At 38.5% G+C, this 15,091-nt stretch overlaps 1 protein-coding gene across 1 annotated transcript in view; it reads left to right on the top strand.

Moving 5' to 3' along the window:
- The window catches only part of ZFAT (zinc finger and AT-hook domain containing), a 95,285-nt gene that overhangs the window by 27,501 nt on the left and 52,693 nt on the right, over positions 1 to 15,091 (top strand). The window contains exons 4-5 of the mRNA XM_082499418.1: positions 3,969 to 4,142; positions 14,772 to 14,922. Of these exons, the coding sequence (XP_082355544.1) occupies positions 3,969 to 4,142; positions 14,772 to 14,922 (325 nt within the window). The remainder of the gene's footprint in view (positions 1 to 3,968; positions 4,143 to 14,771; positions 14,923 to 15,091) is intronic.

Here is a 15,091-nt window from a genome sequence, read left to right as displayed (position 1 = left end):
GTTAACATGAAAAGCGTGAAAAGGCAATAAAAGACTTCTGTCTTTTGGTTTCAGCCACTTTATTCGCGCATTAAACTGACCAACTCTTACTTTGTAATGGTTAGAAAAGATTATTCAAGAGTGTGGTGCTTGGATTCTATTCATACACTTGCGTACGATCATTATGTGATCCCAAGTAAAATGAGGAAAATTCTGTTGTCCTAATCATAGCTTTCCCTTCCATCTATGGTTCTGGAATTTTGTTAGCTAAAACATCCAAAAAAAAGACTTTGAGTTTTGTCCACAGGTATATCAAATCTTTTTTTTTTCCCTTCAAACTATCACTCTTACCATCCACTGAGCAAAAGCAGTGTAATTAACCCAATTAATTCCTGTATTTGTTGTTTAACAGTATGTGAAATAGCCTCAGGAAAACACAATTTAATAAGCTGTTTACATTTTTGGTATATTCTGATTCTTTACGAGAAGACTTTCTTTTCTTGGTTGCCTGATCGTACTGTGAAATTTGTGACGGGTCATTTCATGGCAAGATCATGGAGCACAACCTCCTAGAAACTCTGGTGAGGCACATAGAAAACAAGGAGGTGATTGGTGACAGCCAGCATGGCTTCATCAAGGGCAAGTCATGCCTGACAAATTTGGTGGCCTTCTACGAAGGGGTGACAGCGGCGGTGGACAAGGGAAGATCAACTGACGTCATCTACCTGGACTTGGGCAAAGCGTTTGGCACTGTCCCACGCAATATCCTGGTCTCTAAATTGAAGAGACATGGATTCGACAAACGGACCATTCGGTGGATAAAGAACTGGCTGGACGGTCACACTCAGAGAGTTGCAGTCAATGGCTCGATGTCCAAGTGGAGAGCAGTGATGAGCGGCGTCCCTCAGGGGTCAGTACTGGGGCCTATACTATTTAACATCTTTGTCAGCGACATGGACAGTGTGGTCGAGTGCACTCTCAGCAAGTTTGCCGATGATAGCAGGCTGTTTGGTGAGGTAGACAGTTTGGAGGGGAGGGATGCCATCCAGAGGGACCTGGAGAGGTGGGCCCAAGCCAACTTCATGAAGTTCAACAAGGCCAAGTGCAAGGTCTTACATCTGGGTCAGGGCAATCCCAAGCACAAATACAGGCTCGGCGGGGAATGGCTGGAGAGCAGCCCTGAGGAGAAGGACCTGGGGGTGCTGATTGACAAGAAGCTCAACGTGAGCCAGCAATGTGCGATCGCAGCCCAGAAGCCAAACCGTATCCTGGGCTGCATCAGAAGTGTGGCCAGCAGGTCAAGGGAGGTGATTCTGTCCCTCTACTCTACTCTCATGAGACCCCACCTGGAATACTGCATCCAGCTCTGGAGTCCCCAACAGAAGAAGGACATGGACCTGCTGGAGCATGTCCAGAGGAGAGCCACGAGGATGATCCGAGGGCTGGAGCACCTCTCCTATGAGGAGAGGCTGAGCGAGTTGGGGCTGTTCAGCCTGGAGAAGAGAAGGTTCAGGGGAGATCTTATTGCGGCCTTCCAGTATTTAAAAGGGGCCTACAGGAGAGCTGGGGAAGGAGTTTTTACTCGGGTGTGTAGTGATAGGACGAGGGGGAATGGCTTTAAACTGGAAGAGGGCAGGTTCAGATTAAACATTAGGAAGAAGTTTTTCACTTTGAGGGTGGTGAGGCACTGGAAGAGGTTGCCCAGAGAGGTTGTTGAGGCCCCATCCCTGGAGGTGTTCAAGGTCAGGCTGGACGTGGCCTTGGGCAACCTGGTCTAGCGGGAGGTGTCCCTGCCTATGGCAGGGGCATTGGAACTCGATGATCTTCAAGCTCCTTTCCGACCTAAACCATTCTATGATTTTATTATTGATAATAAACTACCAGAAGCTGTTTTGTAAAGGAAGTGTGGAAAAACGTGCTTGTTTCCTCTCACTGCCATTCATCCCACCAAAAGAAAACACTGCACAGGCAGTTTCTGATCGAAAGGAATATTTCTTTATATTCAAATAGCCCTTTGAAGTATTGCTGTGAAATGTTGGTGTCAGAATTACTTGGTTTCGGTATCAATCAATAATTTTCAACTATATTAAGGAGTTAAATGGGGACATAATGAGACCCTTTATACCTATAAAACAGCAATATTTCCAAAAGCAAAGAAATCTACAGAGAAAAAGATAGTTGAGAAAAGTCATATATCAAGGAATTTGAAACTGAAGAAATCATTAGAAAGCACTGGAAAGCAGGGGCTCTCGAGACAGAGCATAATTTTCTGTAATCTAGAAACTAGAAGCTGGGGCAAAAACATCGCTAAAGTGACTCCACAGAAAGATGGCTTACTAGCTGTCTTTGAGTTCTGTTTGTTATGTGGTTGTTGCTCATTCTGGGTATTGTAAATATGAATTTCAGATTTACAGATGTGCACGAAGTCAGTAATAGCTGTCAGCATACACATTTTTGCCTCAGCATGCCTGAGAAATCTAAACTAATTCCTACATACCTTGTTTGCTTCTAGTTTTCTATCTAGTAAAGAGCTTGCAGTTTATCCAGGTGCTAGTTCCATGATCAGTCCTAACTATGCTACTTTAGCTTGTGCCCTTCACTTTTTTTTTAAGGATCGGCCAGCACCCTTTAACCCTTTGTTCCATTACAGTAAGACCAATGGAGACAGATTTGTTTGAATCTCAGCTGAATATTAGCAAAATATTACTGAAATTAAAACACCACCATTTCCATGTAGCATATCTTTCCACTGCTTTTGCTATTTGCATGTCGTAAACAACTCTAGACGCACTACTGCTTTGCTGTTACTGGGGTTTATTTATATATTGTTTCCCTCTCCCAGTAGAGCAGCTACAGCACGTTATGAATATACATTGAGTTACTTATCCTAAAGATTGTGTCAGCTGATTTATATTCAGAAATAAAAAATCCCCAAATCACTGGATTCATTTATAAATTCCTTTCTTCAATCAGTTTTTGCTTTCCTTACTCATTACCTCTGGAGTGTTTGCATAATGCCTTAATTTGCCAAAAATATTTTCTCTGGCCTGCATTTTCTACCACTTCATCTACTATAAAGAATTTTTGTTATTATAACTTGCAACCCTCTGTTTTTATTCTTTATGCTGCTAATTCTTTATGTATAAGCATTTTTATTTTTTTTTTTATTTTTTTTTTTTTTTTAGAATATCAGTAAGAAATTCCTCATTCACATTTAGGAAGAAATAGCCTCAAAGAACTACTTAGCTGATTACTGATTATTCATTTTTATTTCAGATGAGTGCTTTGAAGACAACTGTTGTGTTGTTTTCTATTTAACAGGTCCCAAAGTTTTCTAGTTTAAGAGGCTGAAGACATTTTGAACAGCAACAGACAGGGGATGATTTAGAAGTGCAGGTCTTCAAAATGAAGAGTTACATGTCAGGAGTTAGGTTGAACCAAAGAACTGTTTTGAACCTTAATTCTTCTTGAATCTATATTGAAAAAGCAAAGTAAGTTTTTGGAGTAGCAGTGGAAAAAAAAAAGCCTCAACCAGAGAGACTATTGGAAGACTTTCTATTAAATAAGATGGATAAAAAAATCCAGTACAAGGAGAAATAATCCTAAAGTCATCAGAAAAGTTACATAGGGAAAGGAGAAAAATAATTTATTCATTAATGGTGAAATAGTAAGAAATTCAACAACATGAGAATTTCCACAAAACCCCTTAGTAATGTCAAGATAATTTAGGAACATAAATGTTTCTGAGATTCCATTTTTACATTTTGAGTTTTTCTTTATTTTGTCTAGTTTCTCTGTGGTAAGTACTACGGTAGTTTTATTTAATAGAGGGGAAAAAAATTCCCTTTTAAGGACTCATGCAGCACATCTTGTTTTGATATCATGTATTTCTTTCTATAGTAGCATAATTCTTTCTTGTAGTGTTAGTGACTGTGTTACCTTCATTTCGTTTGTACATAGTTACATTCTTTTTGATGTTTGCTCTTTAGGTAATGATTCTGACGTTGACCTTGACAGGAAGGAAGATGAGCGAGAAAAAACTCCAAAGAGGCCGAGAGTTCAGAAAACAGAGAAAACTCCATCAACTAAGGAGAATGAACAGGTTTCAGGAGCTAAAAATCCTATTATAAGTGTGGTTTTGACAGCTCATGAAGCTATTCCAGGTAATGAGAATCACCGGTTATATAATCAAATTCTTTTTTGTCCATGCTGACACTGTATAAAATAGTCCTTGGTCCAAGACTGACCTGCTTAGGATATTTATTGTCTGAAAAATATTTAGTAGTATTTGGTTATCTTGATACAGAATCTCTGCATCTGACAGCTACGTAATTTTAGAACTACTGTCACATACTTTCATAGGTATGACAAGTGCTGGACCTGGGTGTAGTTATCTACATTAATCAGTTATTTTTAGTCTGTGAATGATTTTAAAAAAGAAACTGAAAAAATCAGTGACCAAGGAAAAGGAAAGTATTTTTTCCCCATAATATCTTTAATTTGGCTCTTAGTTTGTGTGTATATTTATGATAAATGTAGATTTGATTATGAAAATACAAACAGTTTAGTGTATATATATAACTTAATATTTATGCATACAAATAGTTTGACATAAAATATGTGTACATATTTGAAAATCAAGTAAAATTCCTATGTGATGATTAAAGGATTCTTCATCCATAAATTTCTATAGTGCCTTTTCATCAAAGGATTTTGGAATAAATTCAAACTATTTATTTTAAAACTAGACTTGCCTTTGCCTGTTTATATAAACCAGTGACAGGATCCCTTTTGAATAGTTATGTGTGTTATTTTCAGCTTTATAGCTTTATTGTTCTCCTTTCCATTATTGCTAACATTTCTGAATATTTGTTTTGCTTATAGTTCTCAGAACAACTAGAATGTATTTATTTTACTGTTGTGGGTAGGAAGCTAGCTGGATTTTCTGTGTTGTTCTTTAATGTCTTTTGATACTGAGATCAGTGATATGCTTGGACTTTGCTTGCTAAAATGCATTTCTAATTGTGATGGTAGAGTAAACTGGATGAGCTCACCTACGGATATCCTGCGTGCTTAGAAGGGAAGTAAAAAACACCTTCATGCTCATTGTTTGAGAAACGTCACACAGGGTTTTGGACTTACACTGAGCTATTAAAAAATTTGGTCTTGCAATATTATAAATACGGGGGAAGGTGGAAGAGGACCGGTGAGCACTGGAAATGTAGAAACCTGGCTTCAGGGTGTTTTGATATCTGCGCCGTTTTGTTTCACTAACCACAGGCTGCTTTCTCTCAAGTGATGTAACCCTGGGCGCTTTCTTAGCTGTTGCTAAACACTCATTTTCCCCCTCTGTCTCCCACCCCTGTTGCCTCTCTCCCACTGCATGTGGCTTCTCCCCCATCCTGGTGCCCATACCCCTCACATAAGGCTCCCCTCATGTCCTACTCCTTCATCTGGGCAAAGGGGAACATGCAATGGCTGGTTAAGGGGCTCACAGAGGTGTTTGTAAATGTGTTCATTTAGATGTTTATGCATCTACACACACATCTTTCCTTCCTCAGGGCTTTTGGGAACAGCCCAAAATTAATTGGGGTCTTCTCTCTCCAGGTGCTAAATTTTATGAAACCTGTAAGAATTTTTGTCTTTGAGTTCTTTACGTTTCTGGCAGGGACTAAAGCAATTTTCGAGAGTGGGAGGAAAGATGTGGTAGACAGTGCAATCAAAGACCAATTTTCTTAGGCAGCTAGCCTAAGGAGGCAAACGAAATAGTAATAAGTGCAGATAGCAAAGAAAATGTCGCAAGCATGTGATGCGGGAGAGGAAAAAAAATCTAGAGGAGATTGTTGCCTTCATCACTACCTAGTAAAATTTTTATTTGGACAACAAAAAGTTTGTTTTTTCTTTACACGTGCTTTTTGGGTGACTCAAAATATGAAAACAACTTCAACTTTGGAGCTAATAGTGCATAGTATATGGTGCATTCAAAAGGCTTTAATGAACCGAAGGGATTCACACTCAAATGTGAACCCACAGCTATTTTTGAAAGTACTCACATTTATTTGGTTGACAATTAGTAATATTACTATGTTCAAGTTCCCAGCTAGAATATATGTAATACAAAAGTCATTGCTGTTAAGACAGTTATGAATTATCATCCTACTTTTCAGAATTTGGAAATTGTAGAAGGTATTATATGAGTGGTTAACTATTTGAAGATTCAAAGGAAAAAAATTAATACAGTTACACTTTATTTTTCATGCTTTTTCTTCTATTTTTTTTTTTTTCATTAAATTCCACAGTCTAACTAATTTTTAGTGTGACTGGCAATTCTTAGGCTGTTCCCCTTCCTTAGTAATACTTTAACGCTGGAGTTTTTATAAAGATCTTTCATAGTCTTTTATTCCATTTTTCTGGAGATTTATTATTTGCTGAAGAGGTGAGTTATTGCTATAGACTGCTGTTGAAGAATATAAATGGATAAAACATTTCTCCCCTCTCCCCTGCTTTCTGTGTGCTGCTAGATCCTCTGTAAAGTTGAGTTGAAATAAAGCTTAGAAATGCTTAAGCACTATTAAAGTTAGTAATCTTTCTGCAAGCATGAGCATTCTGTAGCCACCTGTTATCTAGCTTTAAAGATGCATGCAAATATCCCATTTTGTGTCCAGTACAGTAAAATCCTGTTGAAGATGTCAGATAAGCATTCTATCATTTAGAAAAATAGAGAAGGCTGTAAGAATTAGTTGTATTTTATCCACAGTATAGAGGAACTATTCAGATTGTATGTCTCCCTTCTTAGATGAAAGGTGCTTTTAGGAGTATTACATAAACAGTTTCCCGTAATTTTGCTATACGCTATTTAAGCTTGGGATGCTGCTTTGCATCATGTGCTCAGTATATTATGACTAAATTGATCTCTTTAAAATCCCTTCAAACAAACAGATCAGTTAGTTCCCTGAAAAGGACAGTTGGACAACATTGATTTTTTTCCGTGTTCCTTTTCTATCATGTTTACTTGTGAGGCAGATGAAAGGTAATAGATTTACACAGATGAAAGGTAATAGGTTTACAGCTTCAGAAATTTGAAAGTTTGCATTAACCCACAGAGTAAATACAGGTTGAATAAAAGTGGTAGATTTTTTTTCTGTACAGGTGTTGAGCTATTTTGACAGGCTGGAGAGGTGGGCCCATGCCAACCTCATGAAGTTAAACAAGGCCAAGGGCAAGGTCCTGCATGTGGGTCGGGGCAATCCCAGGCAGATACAGGCTGGGCAATGAGTGGATTGAGAACAGCCCTGCAGAGAAGGACTCGTTGGATGAGAAGCCGAACATGAGCTCGCAGTGCGTGCTTGCAGCTCAGAATGCCAATCGTATCCTGGGCTGCATCAAAAGAAGCATGTCCAGCAGGTCAAGGGAGGTGATTCTACCCCTCTGCTCCGCTCTGGTGAGACCCCATGCACAGTACTGTGTTCAGCTCTGCGACCCCCAGCATAAGAAGGACATGGACCTGTTGGAGTGGGTTCAGAGGAGACCACGAAGATGATCAGAGGGCTGGAGCACCTCGCCAATGAAGAGAGGCTGAGAAAGTTGGGGGTGTTCAGCTTGGAGAAGAGAAGGCTCTGGGGAGACGTTATAGCAGACTTCCAGTACCTATTGGGGGCCTACAGGAAAGATGGGAAGGGATTGTAGTGACAGGACGAGGGGTAATGGTTTTAAACTGAAAGAGGGTAGATTTAGATATTAGGAAGAAGTTCTTCACTGTGAGTGTGGTGAGGCACTGGAACAGGTTGCCCAGAGAAGCTGTGGAGGCCCCATCCCTGAAGGTGTTCAAGGCCAGGCTGGATGGGGCTTTGAGCAACCTGGTCTAGTGGGAGGTGCCCCTGCCCATGGCAGGGGAGTTGAACTAGATGATCTTTAAGGTCCTTTCTAAGCCAAACCGTTCTATGATTCTAAAACTGGAGGAACCCAAAGACCTTGAAGTGAGGGACCACTGTGTTCCTGAACACGCGTGCCTTGTATAAGATTAAACGAAGTACAGTTTTTCATAAGCATCACAATTAAGAATGAGATTGAATAACTACAATTACATGCACATCTAAAAATACTTTGTTGTAAATCGCAGATACTTTTATTCATAGTCTATTTTTAAGAACCACCCCATAAACTCTGCCAAATATTTAATCTTCTGGTTTTTTTTTTTATGTGTTTTACTTCCCATTTTTAAATTCTGTAAAATTATCAAGGCTTCTAAATCCAATTTATTATTCATGCTCAATTAGTTTGATTCAGGAGAGATTCTACTTTGAATATCTAAATTGTTGTTTCATGTGAGTCCTGTAGTATTTTAAAGACTCAGCTTGTTAGTAGGAGACTTATTTTCAGTTCCTGTTAAGATAGAATTCTTTTTTTTTTTTTTAGTAGAAGTCAAGATATACAAAAATAGTGTAAAGTATTTAAATTATTGATGCTAATTATTATTTTTTTTTTATTTCTAAAGGAGTTGGATTTTTTCTCCTACAAATTCTTAATACAACACTCCGGAGGTTTTTCCCTCCCCAATTTCCACTGAGGAACCCCTATCTCCTGCTGCTATACCTTGTGCTGTAATTTATCAAAACTTGGTACCTTTTGCCATCAAGATTTTGGGAAGTGGGGAAGAAGTGGAAGAATGTCCTTTTGCTTACTGTTTTGGGACTGGCTTGGTTTAACTGATGACAGTCTTTTCTGTTAAAGTGATAACAGTCTTTTCTCTTGAAGATTACTTTTTTTTTTGTAGCTCATGGAATGATGATTGTGGGTTTATGACACATCTGAATGGATTTAATATCAGACTGTTGTCAAGGGAGCTTTCCTGCTTGTCTCTTATTTCCCAGTTCACTTCTTTCTTGCACCGGCAGTGGTGCTTGTGTCAGCCTGAGGTAAACTGATTCAAAAAAAGTGGCACAATAAATACACATACATGTGCATATACACATACCTATTTTCTCTGTCAGAGATTTTTGTTATTTACCAGTTTTGCTTACTGAACTGTCTCTCACTGGGGCCACACGAGTTTGGAAAGTTGGAAAGTGGTGATAAAAGGAGTCTTTCGGGGGAAAGGAGGAGGATTGAGGCTACCCCTTTTCAAAGAAACTGAGTGACTTAAGTCATTAAGCCCAGTAGTATAGACTGCTGTCCTCCCACTCCACCCCCTGGCCACAAATTCCTGTCCTTTGGAGCGTTGTACGTGTTTATGCAGTTGTGTGGTAAAACACACTAGAAAACTAATTGCATATTTGCAGAAGGAGACGCATGGTGTAGATTTTAGCCAGATCTATTCTCTGATCCTCTTCATCTTCATAAACTCATGTGCTGTCACTTTAAAGGCATCACGAACATATAGTTGAGGGGAGGGCTAGAGAAAAGAAGCTAACCTTGTGACAAATGTGGAATTAAGCAAGGTTAGGAAAAGTAAAGCTTTCCTCTCTGAATGTGAGCAGGTATCTATATTACCATGGTGTTACGGATTGATCAAAGGAGGTGATTCTGCCCCTCTGCTCCACTCTCGTGAGACCCCACCTGGAGTACTGCATCCAGCTCTGGAGTCCCCAAAGTAGAAGGACATGGACCTGCTGGAGCATGTCCAGAGGAGAGCCACGAGGATGATCCAAGGGCTGGAACACCTCTCCTATGAGGAGAGGCTGAGCGAGTTGGGGCTGTTCAGCCTGGAGAAGAGAAGGTTCGGGGGAGATCTTATTGTGGCCTTCCAGCACCTAAAGGGGGCCTACAGGAGAGTTGGGGAAGGACTTTTTAGAAGGGCATGTAGTGATAGGATGAGGGGGAATGGCTTTAAACTGGAAGAGGGCAGGTTCAGATTGAACATTAGGAAGAAGTTTTTCACTTTGAGGGTGGTGAGGCACTGGAAGAGGTTGCCCAGAGAGGTTGTTGAGGCCCCATCCCTGGAGGTGTTCAAGGCCAGGCTGGACGTGCCTTGGGCAACCTGGTCTAGTGGGAGGTGTCCCTGCCTATGGCAGGGGCATTGGAACTCGATGATCTTCAAGCTCCTTTCCGACCTAAACCATTCTATGATTTAGCTCAGCCAATCTAATGTCCAGCTCTGTTTAAAGGGGCAGTAATCTTCATCCCACCATACACAGGTCTGCGTTTCTGTTTCGTTGTTCGAGTTAAGATGTGTTTAACCTCATGGTGAACTAACCTATAAAAATATTAAAAGGTTCTTCTGCTTTTTTTTAAGCTTTATTTTGGGAGTAAGGGATAGGTTTGCATGGGGAACATCAAGGATTATGGGTAGGATTAGTTTCTGTTGGTTTCACTTTCAAAACTGTCTTACAAGGGGTCATCTGCATTTGGAGCACCTTCCACAGTGTATTGTAGAAGCTGAGAAAATACATTTGTTCAAAAAAATGATTGTAAGAAACAAACATTCAATTCATACCTTTAACAAATTATTTCACCTATACATACCATAACTGTACCTATGTTATGAAGGTTTTTTTTAAACTTACAAAGAAAAAAAAAATCCCATAGCCTTAAAGATTGATCTGGTTGGATCAGTTGTCCCTAAAGGCAGTTTACAGCATCTGTATGGGAAGGAAATAAGAAGCTTAGTATGTAAAGCCCCCCAGATTCTGACAGCCATTGAGCTGGTGGTTGCATCTGGATCATCATATTTAATACATATCTATTAATTTGCCTAAATACCTTCTTAAATACATTTATATTTTCAGTCTCTGTGCATTGTGCAGGAATTGCTCCATAAGTTAATTACACACAGTGTGGAAGTGTATATTCTTCTGTTTTATTTTAAGCCTGCTGACTGCTTGTTTCTTCAAACTGCTCTTTTGATGGTTTATGAGATAGAAAATGATTATTCACACTTTTTTCACTAATTTTCACTTGTTAACTTTAGAGGTCTTTCTGATACTATTATTTCATTTGTCTCTCTTCCGAGATGGAGGTCTCAGACATGTATCCCTTTTCCAAACAAAATATGTCTGTTTTGTTTCTGTTTTCTAGTTCTTTTATATCCTTTTTGTTGTCCATACTTAAAGTTGTAGGAGGTTCAAGGAATGTAGTGGGGATTTTAGTAGGAATTTGGTTGATGATGTCACCTGTTTTATTTCTGATCCGTTCCTAATAATTCCTTCCATTGTGATTACTTTTTAGACTGTTGATAAATATTGGAGAGCTGTCTGGTGAAGGACAAGCTACTTTTCTAAGGGACAGACTGTAAGAGATTAGAGGCCATCACTGAGTTTGAGCCAGAGATAAGGCACGCTGGTTAATGCTTATCTGTAGAAGTTGTTGTTGGAATGCCATGAGGAACTCAAATCTTATTACTCTTAAAGCAGATTTGCTTAGAACAGGTGATATTGACTGAAAAGATGAAAGCAAAAGGCATAAATAAAGTCTTGTAAACTAAAGTCCATTCTGCATTTAAAATAGACATATAATAGTGCTGGAGGAAGGTTTTTTTTTTTTTGAAATAAATGATCAGTACAGTTAACCTCTTTTTTTCCCCCCTGGTATTTGTATACTCTGATTTTTTGAAATGATTGTCTAGAGAAACAGGAAAACTTTTATCTTCCTTATTGGCATATGATATTTTTAATGGAAAAACAGACCTTATATCTGTCTGTTTGCTGTGTTCTTACACTTTTCCCTAGCCTGTGGCTGCTTTTAGAGACATGAACGTTGAGGGCATTTTCTTGGGATACATGGGTTCACTACCCATTAGATTGGGTAGAGCTTAGAATCCCAAGTTTCTCACTTCCCGGACATATGTTTTAGTCATTAGTTTTGATACAGTAGTGATTGCTGTGGCTACTGGTCCATTAGTAGCCCGTATTTAGGCAGTATCCCAAGTGGATGGAGGCATCTAATGTTTCTTAATGCTTTGGTATCTTCCAAAGATAGGAAGTAACCACGTAACATGAGAGGGTGTGCATTGCCCACTCCGAGCAAGTACTCTGTTGCTATGTTTGAAGAACTGGATCTCCCTCTTTAGGTTTTTAGAGGTGTTTTTCTCTCCACTAACTGCATAGGGAATCTAGAGGCAGTAATACTAGGATGACCTGGAGCATTCTACCCACTCCAAGTGTACAAAATACTGGTTATTTAGTACTTACCTAGTTCACCTAACTTAGGTGATTAAAATTTGATACTGGTAGCACAAAAATCTGTTAAACAGTTCAGCAATCTTTTCAGGAAATGGTCAAACATCCTCAAAGGCAGAAGGGCACAGAGGAGGTTCAGTGCAGAGTCTTTAATGAGGAGGTTCATCTCCCATTCAGGAAGTGGGAGGCCTGAAAGAGGTAGCCATGCGTATAGAGCAGTTCAAGATGTTTTCTTTAAACTGAGTTGTTCTAAATATAGAATTTGCTTGTATTTTAAAAATACTGAAATATGGTGTCCAGTGTCCGTTTTATCATCTTTTTACTGAACCCACTGATTGAACCATGTCTCCTGTACTGTAATGACAAGCTCCTGTCTCACTGGGCTACTACAGTGCAATTTGGGAGATGCAGTCCTGCTGGAGAACCTGGCATTTGTGGGAGAGGGAGTGACAGGATGAATAGAAGTGAGAATGTTCTGGTAACATTTAGGTTTAAAGCTTGGAAGATTGGTTCTGATCAACTGGCAGAATCTTTAGTACAGAACTGAAGGCATTATTAAAAAACAGTAGTCCAAAAAGCTACTTTTAGATCCAGCCAGTTCGGTGAGCAACAGAGCTATTACAGTCTGTTTATTTACATAGTTGGCCGATGTCCCATCTTTTACAAAAAGCTTCAATAGCCTTATGTACTCCCAAATGGCCTCTTCTCAAAATACCTCCTTTCCCACTTTAAATCTCTCTGAAGGACCCGCAGGATCTCCATCTTTCTCCCTTGTCTTGTCTACAGCACTGCTTTCCTCAACTTAAAGTCCCCAAGTCTTTCACATGTGTTGTTGGGTAACCCCCACTTATTACTCATTTTTCCCGTATACTGTACCTGCCTTTTTCCTGATGCTTTTGCTGTTCTGCAGGCTAAAAGTTTTCTTAGGGAAACTAGGTTTAGTAATTTGCTAACCAGATAGTTTTCTTTGGACTGTGTACTCGCTGTGGTTTAGTTTTGTTGTTCTTATAAGTGTTGCTTTAGAGACTTTATGTTAATACTGCATATATTTTTGTAAATAATATCTTCAGGAACCTGCTGTTTGAATGGAACAAGAATTAATTTCATCCTTTTGTTACAGGAATAGCTACTGAATCATTCTTTGAACTTTCTTCTTTCTATTCAGGTGTTTCATTTTATATATACTTATATATGAATGACAATCTGTTAAAGTATGTTGAGGATGTTGATTCTGTCTTTTGCTTTCTAGGCTTTCATGTCTCATTTCTTTTATTTTTTTTACAAAATTTTTCTTCTGTCACAAAAGTATATTGTACTTTTTTTCTCCTCAGCTTCTAATCAGGTGAATTGAAATGAGATCAGATTCTAATGTAATATTCAAGAAAAAGAAAATAAAAGGAACTTACCAAATATCAGTTTTACCTGAATTTGTTAACTTCATAGTTTAATTCAAATACATTTTCATGTGCAACCTCTCTTACTTCCTTGTCCCCAGTATATAATAGAACAATCTTTAATTACAGGTCCTGTAATATTCTATTTTAGGATGGATGGCTGTTCATCTATTATTACACATTCAATGTCTTGTTTTCTTTTTGTTATTCGATATATGGTCCCTCATTTACTATTTGTTTTTCAGTATCAGACCAGAAAGCAAAAATACTTTTTTTCCCAAGACTATTCTGTGGTGCTTGTTAGTAGAATATGAAGATTTCACAAATATGTTTGTAATTCTAATATATATGTGAATAAATACATAAATATACAAATGTATATAATTTCAACTTTTGAAGATAATAGCATTCCCATTGTACACATGGGTTAGATGAGTTACAGACAAAGAACCAATCAATAATGTGTGCTTGCTTTGGTATACATGAGGTTTTGTGGTTTTGTTTTTTGGTTTTTTTTTTTTTTTTAGCGTATATTGGTATTTCTATGGATTTTCATTACCTTCAATGTTAACTATGGCTGCCTGGCATTAAGTTTTTCCTGCCACTGTTCAGAAAATAAAGAGCACCCAGCTAAATAATCTCAACTCAATTACTTTTCAAAAGATGCTTCTTTGTGCCTCAACTAACTGTAAAGCTCTGAGGGATAGAGTCTGATCTTCCTGTGTTCAGTGTAGCCCCTTCTCTCCTGCTTCTAATGGTGATTGAGAAGTGCACATATAACGTAATCTTTTATTCTGAGGGGGTGGCAGCATGCCCCAAAATATAAGCAGTAAAATATAGGTTCAAGGAAAAGATGTGCAGACTTTCAAACGTTAGACTAACCAGTATCTTTTCCCCAGCCTCAGTTGTAGAACTGTTTAAAGGCCTTGGCTGAAGTTTTCAAAGGATGTCGTATGAGGCAGAAACAAACAAACAAAAAAATCATTTTGAAAAGTTACATTTTTTTAAAGGTGGAAGTATTTGGATATAAGATCTCATAATAGTAGGCATCGAGCACCATGAATAACCCTCAGAACTAGCGGTCCTAGAGTGTTATTTAAGCAGATCTGTGGTGTAAGTACTGATGTCTTCTGGAAATGTATCTGTCATTTTACAAACATGAATTTAACAATAGAAACTAAAATAGTTGAAATAATGATTACAGAGCTTAATGGTTTTTTTTTTTACGCGTGTATATTATAGACAATGCACATTTTCATATGACAATTTTTGTTCTTGCTTCTAGGAGCCACAAAAATTGTTCCTGTTGAGGCTGCTCCCCAAGAAAGTGAACCCGCAACTCCAGAGGCAACAATTCAAGACCCCTCACAACGAAGAGGATATCAAGAATATGCCATCCAGCAAACCCCATATGAACAGGCAATGAAATCAAGCAGGTAATTTTGAAGTTCTTTACATTTGTGTTCATGCAAAATATGAATTAAATGCTTCCCTATCCTTTTTGATGAAATTAAAATATTTTCTGAACCTTTTAAATAAAGGAACAGCTGAAAATAATCGGTACGACAATAAGTTGTAGAATTTAAAAAGTCTGTGGAGAACACC

This window comes from Vanellus vanellus (assembly GCF_965231255.1).
Source record: "Vanellus vanellus genome assembly, chromosome: 2".
In the NCBI taxonomy this organism is placed as follows: Eukaryota; Metazoa; Chordata; class Aves; order Charadriiformes; family Charadriidae; genus Vanellus; species Vanellus vanellus.
The sequence above is the reverse complement of the archived record's forward strand: the minus strand, read 5'-3'. Positions and strand labels throughout refer to the sequence as shown.